The sequence below is a fragment of the Xiphophorus couchianus genome, chromosome 16 (genome assembly GCF_001444195.1).
Source record: "Xiphophorus couchianus chromosome 16, X_couchianus-1.0, whole genome shotgun sequence".
Lineage (NCBI taxonomy): Eukaryota > Metazoa > Chordata > Actinopteri > Cyprinodontiformes > Poeciliidae > Xiphophorus > Xiphophorus couchianus.
Window position 1 is genome coordinate 19,427,254 of NC_040243.1, and position 17,561 is coordinate 19,444,814.

The following is a 17,561-nucleotide window of genomic DNA, read 5'->3' on the forward strand; positions in this document are numbered from 1 at the left end:
CTGTCTTCCCCAAAAGGCGTATGTCAAAATGCAGACAGGATTTATTCTTGCCACTCTCTCCTAAATACGAGTTTCCCGATTTTTAGTAATCAAACAATAAGAGATTTTGACTGACTTTGTGTCGCACAAATGAAAAGACAAGAACAGCAAATACAGACTATAACTGAATAATGCTTTTATTTATGCAATAAAACATTTTCAAGCCTTAAAAATGAAATTAACATCGACCACTAAACCCCTACATGCACAGATGGATCACAAAACAGTAGAGTTTCACGAAGTAAAAATGAGCTTATATCTCATGCACTAAAACACAAAACTCGCCACTGAAAACACGGAATATTTTTAGACAAATATGTCAAAGTATTGTGGCTCAAACAACCAAAGGTCTCCTCACAGCTGCCATTCGTCTGATTCAAAATGTTTAATTCCACTTAATGGTTTAACTTTACAGTATCTTAATCAGATAGAAGAAGCTTGCTTTAGCAACCACTTTTCTTTGTTTCTAGTTGTTACTGTCATTTAAAAATGTGCAAATTAGTACTCAAAGACATGGGAACTCTGTTGGGAGTTATCACCTTCAAAAAACAAATACAAGTCTCAAACTATATGTTAGTGGAAGCTAATTTAGTTTCCAATATTTTTGTCTTTCCTTTCTTTTGGTCATTCTTATGGTAAATACTGTTTGTTTTTTTTAGCGTAGGAAGCGTAGATACAGAAAGTCTCGCTTCTTCCAGCTTCATTTTGAGACCATTCTCTGTTTACAGCTGTAGGTGAAGATGACATTTTTTCCTTTTTCGGAGGACTAAGCATCAGATGGGACTGAGTGGCCTTTCACGGGTCCTCCTGTAGAAACCAAACTTCATTTCTACGTCCGTAAGGCTTGAGCGGAGGGTCGTAGCTGCAGCAGAAGTACTGCTTGCGCTGAAAGGGCGTGGTCTCGCCCAGGGCGCGCGTCAGGCGGGAGGCCTCGGCCCGATACTCGCTCTCCCCGGCGAAGCCGCCAAATTGTCTGCAAAAACGGAACAGAACGGGTAAAATTCATCTCGTAGTCACTTATAATGTCTTAACAATTGCAGCGCATACAATGGGAATCAAAAGTGTAGTATTTCGCGTTGCCTCTGTGTAAGAACTGCAGCTTCTTCGTTGGTGTTACTGTACTCGGTCCTGAACTTGAGCTGGGAGGTATTTCCAGTCCAGTTCACTCTATAGAACAGCTTTGTCTCTGGGGCGTTGGTGCATTTCCTCAGTTGAACCGCTCACGTTATGTCTTTTAGCTTAAAGTCAAAGACTTTGACTTGGCCTTTCCCAACATTGTCCTTAAGCATTTTGAAAGAGTGACTTGTGCAAATCTCTTTTTTTATTTCTTTTTTTTTATTTCAACCTTGTAGGAATGCAACCTTGTGATCCTACAAGGTTGCATTCATAGCATCAGAGGTGTGACCAAGTCACTGTGTTGCAAGTCTCAAGTAAGTCTCAAGTCTCTGTCCTCAAGTCCGAGTCAAGTCTCAAGTAAAGACAGGCAAAAGTCGAGTCAAGTCTCAAGTCAGGAACCTTTAATTTCAAGTCATTTCGAGTCGTTTTTATTTTATTTTATTTTTTTATAATTTGCAATTATACATAAAATTCAAATAATAGACCATTTGTTCGTTTTAAGATATGTATTTATCTCAAATGATAGAACATGTGTAGCTGAACACAAAGTATAAAAAACATTTTTAAATTGGGCCACTTTATTGCCCAGTTCTGTTAAACTTGATATTCAATAAAAAAACCCGAAAATGCTGACATTTCCACAGCACAATACAAAGAACCATAACAGCAGTTTTTTCCTCTTTTCTCTGACCTGTCAAAACAATATATTGTCAATATAATTTCCCAACGTAGATGTCTTCAAATACACCAACCATCCTTAGATGATACTAGACCCGGCTCATCATCATGATGGGACAGAGAGACTCTGTTCCCTGTGTTCAGGTCCAGAATCTGCTTTCTGTTCCGGAGCCCCGCTCACTATCCACCGGCTTCCTGAGCTAACACGGTGCACATTATTTGTGGAGGCATTTGAAGGACCGGATTTATGGTAAATAATCACCAATTTAACCCGGAGTACACATGCTAACACGAAGTTAGCTAAAGTCAACTATCTTACAGCAAAAGAAAAGCACCACCTACCATCTTTGTGAAGCTTCAAATGCCGAACAAAGTTGGACGTCGTGGCATCTCCATCCAATATTCTCTTCTTGCATGTTTTACAAGTTGCAGTTCGTTTTTTAGTCGAAAGTTCATAACCTACGTAGCCAAAAGAAATTAGCATATTCGAGCGGTTATTTCGTATTTCGTTCCCTGAGCTCTGTAGCTTTGCCGCGTTTTTTTAAACATCCAAATCCTGTTAATTTGATTGGTTGTGCTGCAGCTACGTACACATACATACATAAGGAGAGAGGAAAACCATAGTGACGGTCTGCGCATATTGATACGGAATGAGTGACATTAATTAATGACGCCACTTTATAAATAATGTGTTTTAAATTTTAAGACTGAGTAAAAAATATCAAGTCTTTTCAAGTAAACAGCTTCAAGTCGAGTCAAGTCCCAAGTCAATGGCATGAAAGTCAAAGTCAAGTCCGAGTCTTTGAGCATTTTTTCAAGTCAAGTCTCAAGTCGTGATTTTAACGACTCGAGTCTGACTCGAGTCCAAGTCATGTGACTCGAGTCCCCACCTCTGCATAGCATCGACTCTAAATAAAAAGTGAATAAAGTAGACGACATTGGATCACCTTCCATACTAAATAGGCTAAACATAATGTATCAGCTCTTGTGTGTTGGATTGAGCTTTCTTAATCCAATTTACCAGCTTTTACAAATATGTCTTGCAAGCTTTTACAAACAACTTGATTTTGTAAGAAATAATAAACATTATTATAAGATATACTGTCACAAATGGCACATACAGCGTGTATACAGTCATGCCGGGCCGCTCCTCCACCACGATGGCGCTGTCGGTGGGAGCTGGGGGGTCTTGCTGGTAGGCGTTGGGGATCCGGATGCCCACCGCCAGACGTCGGGAGAAAACGCCATCGTTCCGCGGGTACACCGTGATGATGATGGGAAATGCGATGCCCATGGCCTCACCTTAGAAAACCAAATGTGGATTTAAAATATACGACTTTATTTTAGCAAGATGCATTGATGTTTCATTAATGTAAAGTGGGGTTTGGTTGGTTTCAAGCGTTTCTCTTTCTAACCTTGCTCATTGTTTCCACCGATGTACGTCAGCAGTTTCCGGACCAGCTCCCCGATTACTTGCTCATAGGTCCTTCCTTCTGAGTAGACGGCAGCGTACTTTGCCGCATCGTACCGTCTCACCTCAAAGCCCACTCCGTTCTGTGGAACAAAGAGAAACGGGAGAATGCTAATAGTTTTCGGAGCAAACAAAGTGGTGCCCTTCTGAAACACAGACGATTGTGACACGAATTTTAGTTTGTTTATGCCATATGTTCCTCCTAGTCTGGGATGTATGGAAGGGTGGTGAGAAGAAAGCCTTAAAAAAAAGAAGTTCTGTTTGTACTTTTCTCTACAGGAGACACAGCAAATATGTGGTGAAAGGGACTCCGGTCTGTTTTGACCAAAAGTATAAGCTGTTTGATCGACATGTAAAAAAATTTTCTGGGTAGAAAAGTATCAGTGTACATCAGTCGTGTCCAATACATTTTGTCCTGGGGGCCATGATTGGCAATTTTAAACAACTGGCGAGCAACAAAGTTAATCGAATTAAAAATGCAAAAACTTTTTTGTTTTGTTTTACCAGCTCAACAATGAACAGTTTTTGTGAAATCTGTTTATCATTAAAAATCCAAAACATAAAAAGGATTCAGACTGTTGCCTTATTAAAAGAAAAAGAGGCAATTTCCAAACTTTATGCTTAGCGATTGTTTTTTTTATTTGTTAGCCAAAATTGTTACCATTTTTGACTTGTGGTTAGGGGTCAAAATCATTTACACGAATGGCCCCCGGGCCACGCTTTGGACACCATTGACGTACATCATAATGAGCACACCATCCTCATGATGAAACCTGAGCAGGACTATTTCCTTAGCTACATTGGAATAGATCAGATCATATTTACGCCTTAGAGTAGCCTAGTCAAAGTCCATATCAAAATCTAATTGAGAATTTGAAGTAAAACTTCAAATTGCTGTCCAGTCTGACTGATCTGTCTGTGTCAAGACGTGCGAAGCTGGTAGAAACACACACCTAAAGTATTACATTTGTAGAAATAATGCTGTTGGGGTGCCCAAAATCAAAAGCACTCCACACTTTTCAGATACATAGTTATTTGTTTTAACAACAAATGGAGGGCAAGCATCTGTTTCCTTCCAGTTCACAGCAACGCTCGGCCTGCGTTGGTTAAGTCCCAACGAATTATTTTGAAATTTGAGGTGACAAAATACGCAAAAGGCTCAAGGAGTGGGAATAATCTTCGCAAAGGCCACACAAAACCCTCAGTGGGCAGAGCCACGTGAACCGTGTTCGCCCCGATCCGATTAGATGTCTCGTTCTGCTCTGCAGGGTTCAGTGAGCTCACGGGGGATTCTGGGCCAGAGATGTGTGTGCTCTTATGTAACGGCGCGGCGCCGGCATTAAGGTGACACACGAACATCTGCTTTAAAAGCAGGCCACTATGTGGGGTCAACGTGGAGCGAGCGTGGTCGCCCCTGCTACGCGGCTCCTGCTACACGCTGTCGTTTTTGAAGTATTCCACAGTGTGTCGCTTGGAATTTAATAGCATCATATTGCAGTTTAATTTCTCTAACGCTTCGAAAAATTAACCGCCGGCTGCTGAGGATGATCGTTGCTCGCAGTGTGACACCTGTAGCACGAAATGAAAACAGAGAAATGATGTCTTATGTTTTTACTCGTGCGTGAGCTGTTTGGGATTATTTTCCTCCCCCATGAGCAACCTGCGATGCTAAGAAGTATCATTCAGATAATGGGATCTTCATCCCATAAAATAAATGTGTAACTTTCAATCCTCTTTCCCAGTCTCAAGGTACTAAATGCACTTTCTTTTTTCAATAAAGTGCTTCAACAAATGTTCCTCCAGAGGCATTAATTCCAGTTCTGCAGCGAAAAGGGTAGCACTGGGCTGTATCTCGTGTCAGATCCACATGCTCCTGCATTGCAATTAAAGAGTTAGCTTTGAAGAAGTTGTCACTGGGGCCGACGTTAAAAGTTGTGCGTGGCTGACACGAAAGCACAGGCCTTGCTTCTGTGCAACAGTGCAATTAATTTGTCATGTGCATGCAGGCTGTGTGAGCATGTGCATTGTAATTAGCCTCTGCCTAAAAAAAGAAAAAAAGGGCTTACACCAAAATAAATAAAAATTCTGCCGTTTTGGTTTTAAAATTGTGCTCTGTGCTCATTAGCGGGGTTTGAGCTCGGTTTCACCCACTGTTGCTGCTGCTGTTCAGCCTGTGAGTGTGTGAATGTGCCCCACCTGGCATCTCCTCTGGAGCTGTCGGTTTTAATTAAAAGTGTCAGACAGATGCTTTATGCAGCAGAAGCCAGATCTTGACACGGGGCGTACAAAAAAGGCGTTTTTCTCTCGACGCCTTTTTTCTGACGGTAAATCCAGAACTTTGCCGTTTTTGGGTCGTTTGGGATAAACTAGATTATTTTTGTTTGCTGACTGAATCATGGCGAGAGGTGTTTTTTTTTTTTTTTTTTTTACTATCTCCAAAGCCACAAGTTGTGATTTGGGTCAAGTGTTTTGAGTTCACAATAGTTTGCTGGAATTTTGGCCTTTTCCATTCCCGGAGAAAAAGAGGGTCTCACACACTCTTCTAGCTCCACTTTAAAATTGTCTGAGATTAGGGCCACTCCAAATCATCGATGTGTTCCAGTTACCCTGGAACTCGGAGCTGGGTTTGCCGTCAGACCAGAGGTGACAATGTTCCAGGGTAAGAAGTTGAGATTTTGAACACTGTTCGCAATACCTCTTAGAAACATTAGTTGAAGCATAACAACTTTTAATTTGTTCAGCTTAGAGTTGCATTGATTTCAGACACACTCTTAACCCTCCCTCGGTCTGAAGAGTTGAGGTCATTTAGGCTACATAGCCTTTGACCCCACAGGATTTTTACTCTGTGTGGGGGAGGGGGCGGTGTACAGTGACCCAGCGTGTCAGAGGTTTTTTTGTGTGTGGTATCGGGAACTGATGGTGTGACGGAACAACCCCCCTGCCCTCCCTGCTTCCTCTCTGTCTGACCAAGACATTTACCGTGCCCCGCCTGTGTTGTGCAAAGACCACGGGAGGGTTAAATGTGTGTTTTAACATACACAGATTTCCAGCGCAGCTTGCTACTGCTGATGTGAGGAGCAACCATATTGAAATGCTACATTAACCTTATAAGTCATAACTGTGGGACACTGCAACTTCTTTAAGTTTTAGCTGCCATGTACCCAAATTTGAAACGGACATTTCTGTTGATTTAAGTCAGGAAAAAAAAGGAAAAGACCCGGGGCCTCATGCAGGAATAATGTGCGCACGCATTTATAAAAATGAACTTTGCGTCAAAGTTTGCGTAAATACACGCACACTTTCTCGCTGGCGTGAAAATGTGCGGCAGCCACGCAAACGTTTTCTGTGGACAATATCAAACTACAAAGCGTCAAAACTCACCTAAATACACTATAATCTGACTACATTCAGTGTTATTTAGACGAAGAAGCATCAAACCCGATGTTTTAGTTTTTTTTTTAAACGTTTTTAATATTTTATTGTTTAAACTACACAATGAAACTGAACCCCATTTGTCCTCAGACAATAACCTAACACACACACACACAAAATAAAGAGAGCAAAAATAAAAGGATGCGAAAACCTCACTAGAATGTAAAAAATAAATTTCCTCAGCTTTGTCCCATAAAGATGTAACGCAGTGTTCTGTGCGTCGAAGCGAATGAAATGCATCTATGGGGTAATTTCATTCTCACAAAAAACAAAAACATGGTTGGATCAGCAGATCAACTCCAAACAGGTTTGATTATTTTTAAGGCGATGGAGGTGTGTAGACAATCACACGTATAAAAGTAGCTGCGCAAAGGTGAGCCGCGCTCCACAGTTGGCGAACTGTGGAGCGCTTTGGATCTGATAGAGAACATCGCCAAGGGAAGGATTCAGAGGGAGCGATTGATCATGTAGATCTGCTGGGATCTATGTGATCAATCATAATAAATCATCATGGTGATGATGGTTTATTAGCGTTTAGGTTAATCCAGACGGATTATCCAGGAGCTCTGAGCAGAACTGATAGAAGGAGCCGTGCGGTACCAGTACCGGTCCAGCTGCAGCCATCCTTCAGTCGAGCCGCCAGCTTTGTGAATGCGCCTTTCTGGACAGAAAGCATCTCTATTCTGTAAACTGTACAACTTATGCACATGATTCCACCACTTCTAATAAACGTCCATTTTACCCACTCAAATGACTCTCTGTCTGTCTTTAAATCCCGGCTGAACACTCTGCTGTTCAAACAAGCATTTGCACGATCTCTTTATTTTCTTTTTATTATTATTATTTGGATTGTTTTCTTTCTTTAAAATGTATTATTGTTATTTTGTGAAGTTACCATATGTTCCCTGAAAGCACCTTTTAAATAATATATGTAATAATTATTATTATAAATACTTGTACTGTTACAAACAAGGATGTTGCCATGGTTATTGCTTCACGTGGTGGCAGTATAAATTAGTATTTATACTAATTTACATATGTATTTATGGAGGCGACAGGGCGGACCAGCAGCTGCGCTCTATTTCCCGCAAATTTGGATGTATAAAGGAAAGGTGCGCACGGCTTTATACATTCAAAGTTTTTTGTGCGCCGCGCTTTTCTAAATTTTTCCGTACGCCAAGTTTTCGTGTGAAAACTCTTTTTATGCATGAGGCTCCTGGAGTTTGAAGATGTTGGTTTTGGAACAAGGTTTGTACCAACATCTTCTAGCGTGCTTGAGCTTTGATTGTTCCTGAAAATCCAAACCAATTTCCTTTCATCAGAGGAGAACAATTTGGGTAAGATGATTTAGACTCGGACACAATTGGTTGTTCCAACAGGACAGTGATCCCAAACACTCATCAGTACTGGTCTTAAAATGGGTAAAGCTGGCTGATATTAAGTTTCTACGATGAACCCGACCTCAACTCTACTCAGAGATGATGTGCTTTGCTTAAAAAGCAAAGTCAGATCAATGAAATAAAACTTCGGTGATAAGAAAAGTCAGCTATCTACATGCTGTTCATCTCCGTGAGGCGTGTATGTAAACTTTTAACAGGCATTGTGTTTATGTCTAGTTTTGAAGACCACCAATAAAACTCCTCCTCTTTGGACTGTGGATGTTCACATGTGCCATGTGTTGCTGAGTTTTCAAAATCCCTTTGTTTGTTTATCTGGCGAACAAAAGACAACTTCTGAGTGGGAGACAAAGAGATAAAAGCGGATTCCCATTCCACATGAGAGAACACGGCCCGTACTGACACACACACACACTCACTGACAGACAGATCTGTTTTGACATGGCCAAGTGCACGTCATGTAAAGATGGGTATTTAGAAAGGACTCTTGAAGCCAGCTGTTGTTTCATCCTGCAAAGCAACATGAAACAAGCATTTAAAAGAATATTTTTCTTCACAGCTGTCAAGTGGCTGTTGGTTTTTATTGTGATTATATATATAGTAGGTAGAATATAAAGTCTGTGTTGAGAATACATTTACATTATTTTGCCATACAACCTAACCAGATATTTATCTAGTGTGTTAAAATTGACATTTTTTTTATTCACTATGTAAGATCGCATCAAACATTTGCTCAGCTCCTTCAGACTAGCCAGCAGCAATTAGCGAACACCTGCATGAGACTGACTGATCTGCTGAGCTCATTATAGGAGCTACTTCTCAGTGCAATGCTGGTAACAATTTTGTTAAAGGGTTAATAGAGGAGAGAAGTTGGTAACTTCTTGAAGGCGGAGTTTCAGAATGAGCAGGAGTTTTTCAAGAGACAGAGGCCCAATTTCAACGCGTCAAATGAAGCGGAAAAATTTCCTTTAAGTCATATTTACATTTTGGTAACAGCTGAAGTTGACATTGCTACTTGACTTTGCTATAAAATGTGACTATGTCGCTGGAAAACATACATCTTGCCCCTTTAAAGCAATTTTGTTCAACGTCGTCAGATCAACTCTCAATGAGATGTGTCGAGTCGCTAACATATTAACATATTTTTCATGCAAATTCAATAACTAACCATCTTTCTCATAGATACTGGAAAAATATTCATCTCCACAGCATGATGCTGCCACCACAATGTTTCAGGGTGGGGATTGTGGTGTTAGAAATGACGTCCAGTAATCAGTTATGCATAATGATCAAAATAAACCAGTTCACAACTGTGAAATGCAAGGGAAATTATGCATAGTTGTAAAAACAAAAGAATAAAATAAAAATGAGAAAAACGTATATTTGTTTGTTGTTAAAGCTGGGGTGCTGTCGAGGCATGTCCTTTCCCCCAGATCCTCAATTGAATTAGGTCTGGACTTTGATTAGGCCAACATAACACATGGTTCTGGCTGTATGTTTAGAGTATTTTCCCCTTCTGTGAGCTGAACACGTTCTCTACTCTGAATTTATCTCCAACCAGCTGCGACCCCTGTGCAGCCTGACAGAACAGATTCACCCAGCATGATGCTGCCATGATGTGCGGCCACCTGACTCACTCACTCTCACGCGTTTCCATCATTATTCGTTTCTGCCTTGTGGAGCCACACGGGCCCTCGGGGCTCCCTTCTTTGCGCGGTCGCGCGCTGTGGGTCAGCGGGCATCCTCACAGGTCACAGGCAATTAGCCTTACTGCCAAGGTTACAGGGCGAGTGAGAGAGACTTGAGTTTTAAAAATAAATTCTGCTGCATGTGTCTAATGTTAGAGTCGGGAGTTTGATGAGAGGACAGCAGAAAAATCTGTGCGTAAAATTGCGCAGAAACAAACAAAACCTAAGCCATCGTGCAGAAGGCGCACAGATGTCTCTCTGCTTACCTTAGTCTCGCTGCTGAGCACTTTGTACTCGGTCTCCTCTGAATTCCCAAAGAGCGAATTTCTGATCATGCCAAACATCGCTCCGTTGGTCACTTCCACTCTCGTCGCTCCGTGCGCTTTTTTTTTTTTTTCTGGTAACGCCTTTGCCCTCCCTTCCTCCAGCAACCTGCTTCCCCGGAGAGACAATCTGCGGTTTGCAAATCAAAAACAACTAAGCACCTCGTCTTTGTGAACTCCCTCAACAGCTGTTTCCCCGTCCCCGCCCCTCCTCTTCTTCTCGAGGAGGAAGATGATGCTGCTGAGCTGATGCTGCACCTTCTGACAAACCAATGACCGAAGCAGCCGCCGCGCTGTCCCCGCCTCCCGCTCTTCTCCAAGCTCGATGCGCATCCCCTTCTTCCTCCCCCCCGGAATAATTAAAGTTGCGCCGACTTGATTAAAACGTTTTTTGCTGATGTTTTTTTTTTTTTTTTTTTACTCGCACCACTTCCACCTCTCTGGAAGCTACAAACCTCCAGCGCCACTTTCGGTCACCTGGTTTCTGTTCCAGGATGGCAGGACCAGGAGACGCGCAATCGCGAAATCAATTTTGACACTACGGTTGTTTCTTTGTCACTACCCATTTTGTGCGTTTGATTTGTCCCCGGCTGCGTTTGCGCATGTTAAGTTTGGGGTTTGTACATGAGCAGCGCACGTCTTGCTCTCTCCTCCCTCCCCTGTGCCACTGTGAGCATGCTTTGCTGCAGGGTTAGTCTATTTTAATTCACACTGAAGGCAACGTTAGTCACCGCTGCACACTAAGAGCAAAAAAAAAAAAAAAAAAGAAAAAAAAAGGGGGTAAAGGGTGGAATCATATGATGGTGGTTGGGGAGGTATGATTTTTGAGAGCTACACATCCATAAAAACAGGCCGTAAAAGTTACATTATAGTGTCTCATGCTCAGCCTCCTTATCTGTAATGCCGCCCTGGACAACCGCCCACGTGGTCAATGTAAAAAGCCATGGCTGTCTGGAAAGCGTGTGGCAAAAATTGATAATCTCTTTTTGTTGGTTTTGCTCCAACAATTTGCAAATGAGGGCTTCATGGAAAAACAAACAAACTTTTTCAATAACATCAAAGCAACCAGTCACACACATAAACCAGCCCTGACATAAACAGTAACAGAAATCAAATAAATTCAGTCCTTTACATTTATTTACAGCTGCAGATCTTTTTGGGTATGCCTCTTCTAATTTTGGACTTTGACTGGACCATTCTAACACATAAATATGTTCTGATCTAAACCATTCGATTGCGGCTCTGGCTGTATCCTTAGTGTCCCATCTTTCAATCAGCTCCACTAATTTTTCCTGTCCATGCTAGAAAAAAAAAAGCATGATGCAGCCACCACCATGCTTCATTATACTTGGGTTTGGAGCCAACTCTCTAAAAAGCAGAGATGAACAGAAACTGTTTTTTATAGGTTTTTCTAGAAGGTCAACAATTACTTTATTAGGTCTTCACTATTTATTAGTGTTGAATTACAATTATAACATTTCTTGTTTTAAATGTAATTTCATTATCTGTTCCTTTATTGTTCTTGGAAGAAATGTTAAAGCTACATGTAAGTGAATACTAATATACAAATGAAATAGCCTTAAGCTAGCTGGTGAGGTTTCTACAGTTTTCCCATCTCAAGCTTCTACACTTCGTTTTCTGGATTTTCCATCAGTTTTTAGAAAAGTCTTTACATTTGAGTCCAAAATAACTACCTACATGGGCTTTATTGACTGTTGTCTTCTGAAACCTAAGAAACATTTCCCTCAGTAATGCATGGATACACTTTTACATGCACAGGATTGTTAAAAAAGAAGTTTGTATGAAGCTTTAGACAAATACTTTTCAATAGACATATTGGATACAAATAAGAAATTGCATTTTCTGAATGACTAAAATATGTATATTTTTACTTTTGTTGCCAAAAAAAAAAAAAAAAAGGTTTGAGGTCACATCCCAAAGCTCAATTTCACATTGAGATCTTGGAAATGAAAGCCAAATAATAAATTGGACAATTAGCTAAATATTGATGGTCATTTATTTTAGCACGTTTGTTCATGTGCACATTTTCACACAACTTCAAAAAAAACAAAGAAGTTTTATTTACATACAGTCAAGTATTAATCACCATTTATAGGATTACCTTTAAATGAGTAGACATACACCACATAATGGGATATTCAGTGTTTTTGAGGTGCTGCTATTGAATACAAAGGTTTTATTTTAATTTTATGAGTTCACATTTTTTTCCCCCTCATTTCGAACGACGGTTGCTCAGGAGAATGAAGAACAAGTTCCCACAACAAGCAAACTCCTAGAGTTTAAGTTACACGAAGGCAGCCGATCCATCCACTGTCCATATAGATGTAATTCCAGGAGCGTTTCCTGATTTTCTCCCGCAGACTGACTTTCCGCTGTCCTTACTTCTCCCAGCCTTTCCCTCCTGGCTGCGTGGGCAGCCTGAGCCCCACCAGGCCGGCCACTTCTTCTGGGCTGCGCTCTCCCTTGCCATGGTAGAGGTTGTGGAGGGCCAGGTGGTTCCTGGTGGACGTCAGCAAACACAGGTATGTGAGCGAGGCGTGGTGCGCCTCCTGCTGGGCTCTGCAGTACCTTTCCCCTGTAACCTGCGATCAGAAAAAAGAAAGAAACAAATCGTTTCTTTGTAAAACGATTAAATGACAGTAATTTCCATCACTTTAAAGAAAAACGCATGGCAGGAAACCATAAGAATGGTCTGACTTGTGACAGAGTTGGTATTCCAACTCATGAAGTTCTAAAAATGCAAAAACGTCAAGTGTACGAATAACTGAGTGAATACACTTCAGGCAAATAAGGGAAGCGCAATGAAGAGCTTTCTGACATTCATCCACCACTGCAAGTACAATAGCACAGAGTAGGGTCCATTTGGATACTTTAATGTACACTGTAAAGCCTAGAGAGCAATGCACAGTTTGACATGACTAGCAAGAGTTGCTTTAAGCTGTTTTGCTTCAGTGACAAGACATGCATTCAGTATTCCTGCTGAGCCATGTTCTCCCAAGCATTAATAATGCAAGCTCTAAGCCTACATGGCAAACAACACACACACTGACGCATTCTGGACAATGTGGAGTGATTTTTGAAAATCACATGTGAAATAGAGCAGCGGTAAAAGCAGAGCTAAACATGTAATTACAAGCTTAGAACAATTATTTTGTTATAAACTATCAAATCATCATTTTATTTAACATTAAACAGCACCTAAATAGGTATTTACTGAGGAGGTATCTACTTTTTACTGCGGATAAACACTTTCCTTTATTCAGGGTTTCTCCCAGTGTATTATAAGCCTGGCGAGCCACCAGGCTTTACTTGTAGCCCCACCAGGCTTAGCATTGCTTATTTATTTAAAAAAATTTTTTTTAAAATGTTTGCATTTTTTAAGACTTTATAGTTGGTGTTCAGATATTAATCTCCCAAAAACATATAATTATCAAGTGATATTTTCAAGTTTCTTGTCAACTTTAAACATTTTTTTAACTCAAAAACCTGGCAGATCACTGGATGAATGACTGCTGATGCCCTACCCACCGGGCTTAGCAAATTGTCTCGGGGAAACCTTGTTTTATTAATTGTGCATTATTATTACTATTAAGGCGTCGTTAAAGTTTTACATTACATAAAATGTCCTGAGCAAAATAATGTATTTTATAGTTGTCTCTCTATTTACCACTAAAGCAGGAATCTACAGCAAATTGTTATAACTGAATTAACAAGCAAACAGCCTATCAAGAAAGTTGCCCGGCAGTCATTAATAAAGTTAATTCAACGGGTAGCCAGTGGTCTCAAACTTCAGTTTTCAAGGGTCGGTGTCCTGCAACTTTTACGTCTCTGCTTCAACACACCTGGCTCCAACATTAGCTAATCAGCATAGCATGATAACGAAGCAGTTCAGTCATTTTATTCAAGTATGCACGAAGGGACGCGTCGAAAAAGTTACAGGACTGTGGCGCTCGAGGACTGCAGTTGGCTAATGCTAGCATGCCCTTCACAACAACTCACCTTGCTTTTTTAAATGCTTTATTATTTGACGGCAACCGCCTGTGAGTGTCAGGTTCTGTTGTCCTTACATTAGTCTTGCTTGTAAACGATTCAAGAGCTTTGACAACTAGCATATGCTTAATACGACTTATTAGGAATATGCTACGAGACTGAAGGATGCTGGTAGCAGCCTAGCTAATATTAGCCTTTTGCTAAGCTGGGGCTAAACTCACCTTATTCTTGCGAAACTGATCTATGACGTAGTTATAAGCCAGCGACTGTTTGTAACTCGGCCCTTGAATGGCACGTAACTCTTTCAATATTCCTCTACAGGCTCTCAGAGGAGATGACAGCGACGCCATCTCTCCACGATGTACCGAAGTGGAGCAGCTCAAGGCAGCCAGACAGTCCCAATCAAACCCAGCGCTGCCCTTCTGTCTGCCAACCACAAGATGGCGGCATCTTGCATATAAAGAACACAACGGCACTTTGGCTTCTGCAACAGGTAATGTCTTTCTTTGATAGCTTTACTCATAATTACTTGTGCAACCTCTTAAAAAAAAGAAAAAAGAATGAAATTAATGTTGATATGAAAAAAAATGAAAATGCAACAAAAATATATAGTATCAAAGAAAACCGTTTGGACCACCTTTTTTTTGAATCTTATTAATAATATAATTTAAAATTTTATATAAACTTTTATATCTATAATAAGCTGAGCAGCTCCAATAATTAATTACCAAGTCAGTTGGAGCTGTTTTATTTTGACTAAGTGTTATGATAATTCACAAAAGTAGTGTGTAGGTGTATGTAAATATCAAAGCACAATAAATAGATAAATAAAATACCATGGAATTTTTTTTTGCCTTGACTCCATAGATGTTACATGACATTAAACCATTTAAAATAAGACAAATCGCAATTTTTGAGATCTACTGTGATGCTCATCCTTAAAGAGCCACCATTTTATTTGAATTTAGGTTTTGAAATACAGAAAAACATTTAAAAAGAGGATACATTTTCTTATTGGGGTTGTTTATATTTGTGTAAAAATGATGTTTAAAGAAAAAAAAGGCACCCAATGACAAGAAAAACAGAACTAAGACACTGCCGCTGGTACTTTCAGTATCCTTCTGAAAATTTAATGCAATTATTTCATGATAAAATTTAAAAACAGATAAAACCTCCATTCATTATATCTGTATTAAAAAACACCTTAGGTGGTTCTTTATCATTTTAGCCAAAGTTATGAGCCACAACATGGCAACATGCGGAAACAAAAGTGAATTGAAAAATAAGAATGATATAGACATGCAGGCAGGCTTGTGGTTTGCGATGTGTGCCATGTCACATGATCATTTGCTTAAAAAAAATAGTCCGAAACTGAAAGAAAAACCAAGCACAGCGGTCTGTTGAGAGCCATTACAGGCGTGGGAACGAATTTATCGGCATGGCAACAGTGGGTTTGGGTGAGGGCAAAATGCAAACGAGACAGTTTGTTTTCACAGCCATGCAGACATGAATCAAAGTCCTTTAATGCTCTCGAGTTCAACAAGATGGAGTTCGTGGAAACCCGAAAGTAGAGGGAGAGAAAACTAATTACACGAGATCGTCTTACACCGAGCAGTAAATCGTTTAGAACGTCACCTTGACGTCAAGTAATCAGACAATTCCTTGCAAAAGTATTGACACTTCTTGTTCTTTTTCACATTATGTTACACGTCAAATATAAATGTAGTTTATTAGGATTTTACTTGATAGCCCAACAGAACGTAGTGAATAATTTTGGAGTGGAAGGAAAATGATGCATGACTTTCTAATAATAGTAAAAAAAAGAATCTGAACTGCATACACTTGTCTTCAGCCACCATATAAAAATACTTAGCAGCAACAGCTGTAAGTCTATTGGCTCATGCCTTTAGCAACATTGCACATCTAGATCTGAGTTTTTCCATTCAAGCTTGGTCAGACATCAATGTTCATTTCTCGCCACAGCATGATGCTGCCACCACCGAACAATCCAAATACACAAAACACTTTAAATTCTTCCACTGGTGAACGTTAGTTGAACATGAATTTTTCCCAAAACTCGTGTATTGATGATGGACTCTAGAGGGAGCCAGTCTCTTATTAGTTTCACACCGGTTTGGCTCCTCGACATTTATTGGAAGGCCCCCTTCTACCTTTCCAATATCACTCTCTCTTTCTCCCTCACACACACACTCTCTTTCAATGAATACTAATGCAACGAGTGGGCTCACCTCCCTTCCTCCTATCTTTTTTTTTTTGCAGGGATGGGCAAGCGAGGAGGGGGGAGAGAGACAGAGCAATTCCAGCTCAGTATCTTTCCTCATGAGGTAGGCTGTGCTTGACTAGCAGCAGCAGCAGCATCAACTTCCCCTCCCCGAACCTCCCCCCCAACGATGCCTTTTTTTTTCTTTCCTTTTTCTTTTTTCTTTCTCACACTGAGCAATATTGGTAACGCCGTCCGTTGCCACTGCAACAATGTCTCGCCTGTGCGTGGGGCGTGCGGCGTCTGAGCAGAGTTGAGAGGAAAAAAGCGGAGAGGACATCTGTGCCTGGTTTTCCGTCATCTGGATGGGAAGTGCTTTTTGTCAGGGGAGACAGAGAGAGAAGAAAGCGGAAGGCAAGCCGGGGAAGGGGAACAACTGGCACCAGCCAATCCCCCCCCGTCCACTCTCAGACTGGAGACGTCGGAGGCCACCGGAGTATTTGCTTTTATCTTTCGTTTTTTGTTCTTTTTTTTCCTCATTGCGCTGCTGGGAGGTGCTTTGCCTTTTCATTTGCTCGCTCTTTCGGTCCTCTGCCTCCTCATCTATTTTGCCATTTACCTGGTCAACAATTTCGTCCATATATGAGCCAGACAAGGAGGGAGAGGGAGAGAGAGAGAGAAGCAGAAAGACAGAGAAAAAGAGACAGAGGAGGGGGATTTTTGTTTCCCCCTCTTTATCCTCTTTTATCCCCTCCATCCATTCTTCCTTCCCTTTCCATTGCTTTCCCTCCCTGTGCAGCCCACGCTCCCTCCTTCCTCCCTCCCTTCCTCCCTGCCTCATCCTCCTCCCCCTCCACCCGTAACTTTGGCTACTTTTTTTTTTTTGACTCCACCTGTCGTTTTATTTATTTCCTTTAAGCAGCTCTAATAGAGTCTTTTAATTAGCTTTCGTTCTATTTATGCCTTTTTCACTTTTATACCTATTTCCCCCCTTCTTTTTTCCCTCCTTATGCATCTTATCTGGCTGATCCCTAACTAACTATAGGTAGGTCTGATTAGTGTTTAGTGTCTGTCTTTGTTTCCTTCCTGTGTGTGCGAGACATTTTGTGTTTGTAGCACACCTTGACAATGATCCACACACACACACACACATACACACACACACACATTTAGCAGATCCATGGC

The 17,561-nt window shown here is 40.9% G+C and overlaps 3 protein-coding genes across 5 annotated transcripts in view; 1 reads left to right on the forward strand and 2 right to left on the reverse strand.

Annotated features, from left to right (window-relative positions):
- Nucleotides 1-23: 23 nt before the first annotated feature.
- Nucleotides 24-10,403, reverse strand: LOC114159810 (heme-binding protein 1). Its single transcript, XM_028041995.1, has 4 exons — nt 10,088-10,403; nt 3,249-3,387; nt 2,955-3,135; nt 24-1,012 (listed from the first exon to the last, which is right to left on the reverse strand). The coding sequence occupies exons 1-4, from the start codon at nt 10,163-10,165 to the stop codon at nt 835-837; spliced, it is 576 nt and encodes a 191-aa protein (XP_027897796.1). The 5' UTR covers nt 10,166-10,403; the 3' UTR covers nt 24-834.
- A 1,740-nt stretch (nt 10,404-12,143) lies between these two features.
- fmc1 (formation of mitochondrial complex V assembly factor 1) lies at nt 12,144-14,585 on the reverse strand. The gene is made up of 2 exons (XM_028041998.1): nt 14,377-14,585; nt 12,144-12,747 (listed from the first exon to the last, which is right to left on the reverse strand). Exons 1-2 carry the CDS (start codon nt 14,503-14,505, stop codon nt 12,544-12,546), a joined length of 333 nt encoding a protein of 110 aa, XP_027897799.1. The 5' UTR covers nt 14,506-14,585; the 3' UTR covers nt 12,144-12,543.
- The window catches only part of grin2ba (glutamate receptor, ionotropic, N-methyl D-aspartate 2B, genome duplicate a), a 178,285-nt gene continuing 175,257 nt past the window's right edge, over nt 14,534-17,561 (forward strand). For 2 of the 3 annotated variants that reach the window (XM_028041983.1, XM_028041980.1), the window contains exons 1-2: nt 14,534-14,648; nt 16,436-16,872. The gene's annotated coding sequence lies outside the window, so the exon portion shown is untranslated. Of the gene's footprint in view, nt 14,649-16,435; nt 17,422-17,561 lie in introns of all 3 variants that reach the window. The other variant, XM_028041981.1, reaches the window with a different exon arrangement.

Excerpts from the sequence above, each read along its gene's own strand:
- LOC114159810 (XM_028041995.1), bottom strand. The coding sequence starts at position 10,165 with ATGTTTGGCATGATCAGAAATTCGCTCTTTGGGAATTCAGAGGAGACC. Across the intron at positions 3,388-10,087 it reads TGCTCAGCAGCGAGACTAAG|AACGGAGTGGGCTTTGAGGT; the intron begins GTAAGCAGAGAG and ends TTTGTTCCACAG. Across the intron at positions 3,136-3,248 it reads CGGTGGAAACAATGAGCAAG|GTGAGGCCATGGGCATCGCA; the intron begins GTTAGAAAGAGA and ends TGGTTTTCTAAG.
- fmc1 (XM_028041998.1), bottom strand. The coding sequence starts at position 14,505 with ATGGCGTCGCTGTCATCTCCTCTGAGAGCCTGTAGAGGAATATTGAAA. Across the intron at positions 12,748-14,376 it reads ATCAGTTTCGCAAGAATAAG|GTTACAGGGGAAAGGTACTG; the intron begins GTGAGTTTAGCC and ends TTCTGATCGCAG.